Raw genomic sequence first — 2,477 nt, 5'->3', positions numbered from 1 at the left:
CACACACACACAAACTGACCCGTCTGGGATGCGTCCGGTGATCTTGAGTGAGGCCGGGTTGCGTATCAGTCGGTCGAGGGCAGAGACGATGGCACAGAATCGCGGGCGAGACGATCTCTCCTTCTGCCAGCAGTCCAGCATCAGCTGGTGCAGAGACGCAGGGCATTCTGGGGGAGGAGGCAGGCGGTAGTCCTGCTCGATGGCGTTGATCACCTGCACACAAACACACATCGTCATCATCACTCGGCTCAGAACACACTCGTCCGTCAGATTATACCGCGCTCTGAAACCTCACTCACGTCCTGGTTGCTCATGTCCCAGTACGGCCTCTCTCCGAACGACATCACCTCCCACATGACGATGCCGTAGCTCCAGACGTCTGACGCCGAGGTGAACTTACGGAAGGCGATGGCTTCAGGAGCCGTCCAGCGGATCGGGATCTTCCCGCCCTGAGACGCAGACAGAGATTCTGAGCGTTACGAACCCCGACGCTCACGTACAACACCAGCATCATCATGTGACACATGAATACTAAACCTACCTGAAAAACTCAGAGCACTCTTTATCTCATTTCTATCTTTGTCCTGTTTGTAAAGTTACTTCTTCATTCTTATTTTAATAATAAAAATACTAAATAACAAAAATAACTATCTTGTTTAATAACGGTGTCAGAATTTGGTAAGATAGAAAATAAATAAATAAAGATTTCTGCATTTAGTTTTTTGTTCTGTCATGTATGAATATTGGACATCTACTGTTAGATGTAATGTGGTAAATGTTGTGTCATAATTATAATAAAGAGTCTGGAACCTACGACTACAAAATCAGATGATACAAAATTGTAATATACTAATTATTAATAAAATATAAAAAATTTGTCTCAAATTTGGATTTGGAACTCTAATTTACCACAATTATGTCAGACCTTTAACAAAAAAAACTAAAAACAAACAAAAAAATATATTTATAAAAACAAAGACAGGACAATTACTGGAAATTACCAAAATAAAGTAATTTTGATTGCAAAAAATGTAATGAAATGATGGCGGGACTATCATTGAGTGCATGTATTGAAGGGTGTGGCTGGTGTGTCCTCACCAGTGAGCTGGTGTATGTGGGGTCAGACGAGTTCTCCGCCCGGGAACCTTGAGCCGGCCGCGACACACCTCACCGAACTCACCTGCACACACACACACATATGAAGACTATCAGATTCACACACACACAATAGCGTAACGTGAGCAGTGCTTTCATCAGGTATGTGTGGCCTATATTACTGCTGTTGATGCAGAAACACGAGCCCCGCGCCACACCCGCGCTCAACAATCACACACACGGTTCTCACCGGCACCGATCACCTCCTCGATCTTCACAAACGACACGTCGATCTCTTTAGCGAACTCCCTCACTGCCTCGTTCGGATCCTCGTATGTGAACGGATCGATGTACACTTTAATCCCTGTGAGAAACACACACACACACACACATACACACACACACACACACACACAATTAAACCACAACCACAACAAAACATCTGAACAATGTCTGAAACCGTATGAGCTCTTCTCAGGGTTGTGTTCCTCATTTCTAAGCTGCTTTGGATGAAGGCATCTCTACTAAAATATACTGAATGTACTAGATGTACTACAACTGAAATCGTTATTTAGACATAACTATATTTAATTATCTAAAAAAGTATATACAAAACTTGTTTATCATTACTTTTTATAAGTAAATATGCTATTATATTACTTGTCATTTGTAAATAATATTTAATAATCAAAAATAATATGTAAACTATTATGTTTTTTTTATTTATTATTTTAATTTTATATGTAAATATTATTTACTTTATAGGGCAATTATAAATAATATTTAATTATATAAAATAATATAAAGTATTTTTGCTGCATGTTATTATTTGTATTTATTTTATAAATGTACATTACTTATTTTAGGGTTAGCTGCACACATGTTCAGACTTTTAGAACACTAGTTTTTCGCTACGTGATCGAATACTTAAAAATTACTTTTGTTGATGTAACCTTACGTTGAAGTGAATTTATTAGTGTTAATTCATATTTTTGAGCTTAGTCAAAATAATAATAATACAAACAGGTCATGCACATGTGGCCACATGAAGCACATTTAAAGAGTCTCAGTCCGCAGCAATGCATCAGGCCGGTGCCTGGCAACAGTACACAGCTAAACTCATGTGAACTCTAACAGCATGTTTGTCTGGTGACGGCGCGACCGCTCATGTGTCTGCAGCACTCTCACATGTCAACAACACAAACCAGCGCTGAGAGCCGACAGATTTACCGCGGTATAACACATTCCTGATCAGAGGACGTCACACTCACCCTGACCCATCAGGAACTGGCAGCTCTTATCCGGGTCCGGGTCCCGTGTGCGGCTGGAGCGCCTGAGACACACACACACACACACACACACACACACACACGTGTTTAGAC

At 40.8% G+C, this 2,477-nt stretch overlaps 1 protein-coding gene across 1 annotated transcript in view; it reads right to left on the bottom strand.

Annotated features, from left to right (window-relative positions):
* The window catches only part of ephb4b (eph receptor B4b), a 22,756-nt gene that overhangs the window by 3,818 nt on the left and 16,461 nt on the right, over positions 1 to 2,477 (bottom strand). The window contains exons 10-14 of the mRNA XM_016260402.1: positions 1,346 to 1,459; positions 1,099 to 1,180; positions 910 to 925; positions 300 to 449; positions 20 to 213 (exon numbers count right to left, since the gene is read on the bottom strand). Of these exons, the coding sequence (XP_016115888.1) occupies positions 20 to 213; positions 300 to 449; positions 910 to 925; positions 1,099 to 1,180; positions 1,346 to 1,459 (556 nt within the window). The remainder of the gene's footprint in view (positions 1 to 19; positions 214 to 299; positions 450 to 909; positions 926 to 1,098; positions 1,181 to 1,345; positions 1,460 to 2,477) is intronic.

The sequence above is a fragment of the Sinocyclocheilus grahami genome, unplaced genomic scaffold (genome assembly GCF_001515645.1).
Source record: "Sinocyclocheilus grahami isolate Dianchi unplaced genomic scaffold, SAMN03320097.WGS_v1.1 scaffold2073.1, whole genome shotgun sequence".
Classification (NCBI taxonomy): Eukaryota; Metazoa; Chordata; class Actinopteri; order Cypriniformes; family Cyprinidae; genus Sinocyclocheilus; species Sinocyclocheilus grahami.
The sequence above is the reverse complement of the archived record's forward strand: the minus strand, read 5'-3'. Positions and strand labels throughout refer to the sequence as shown.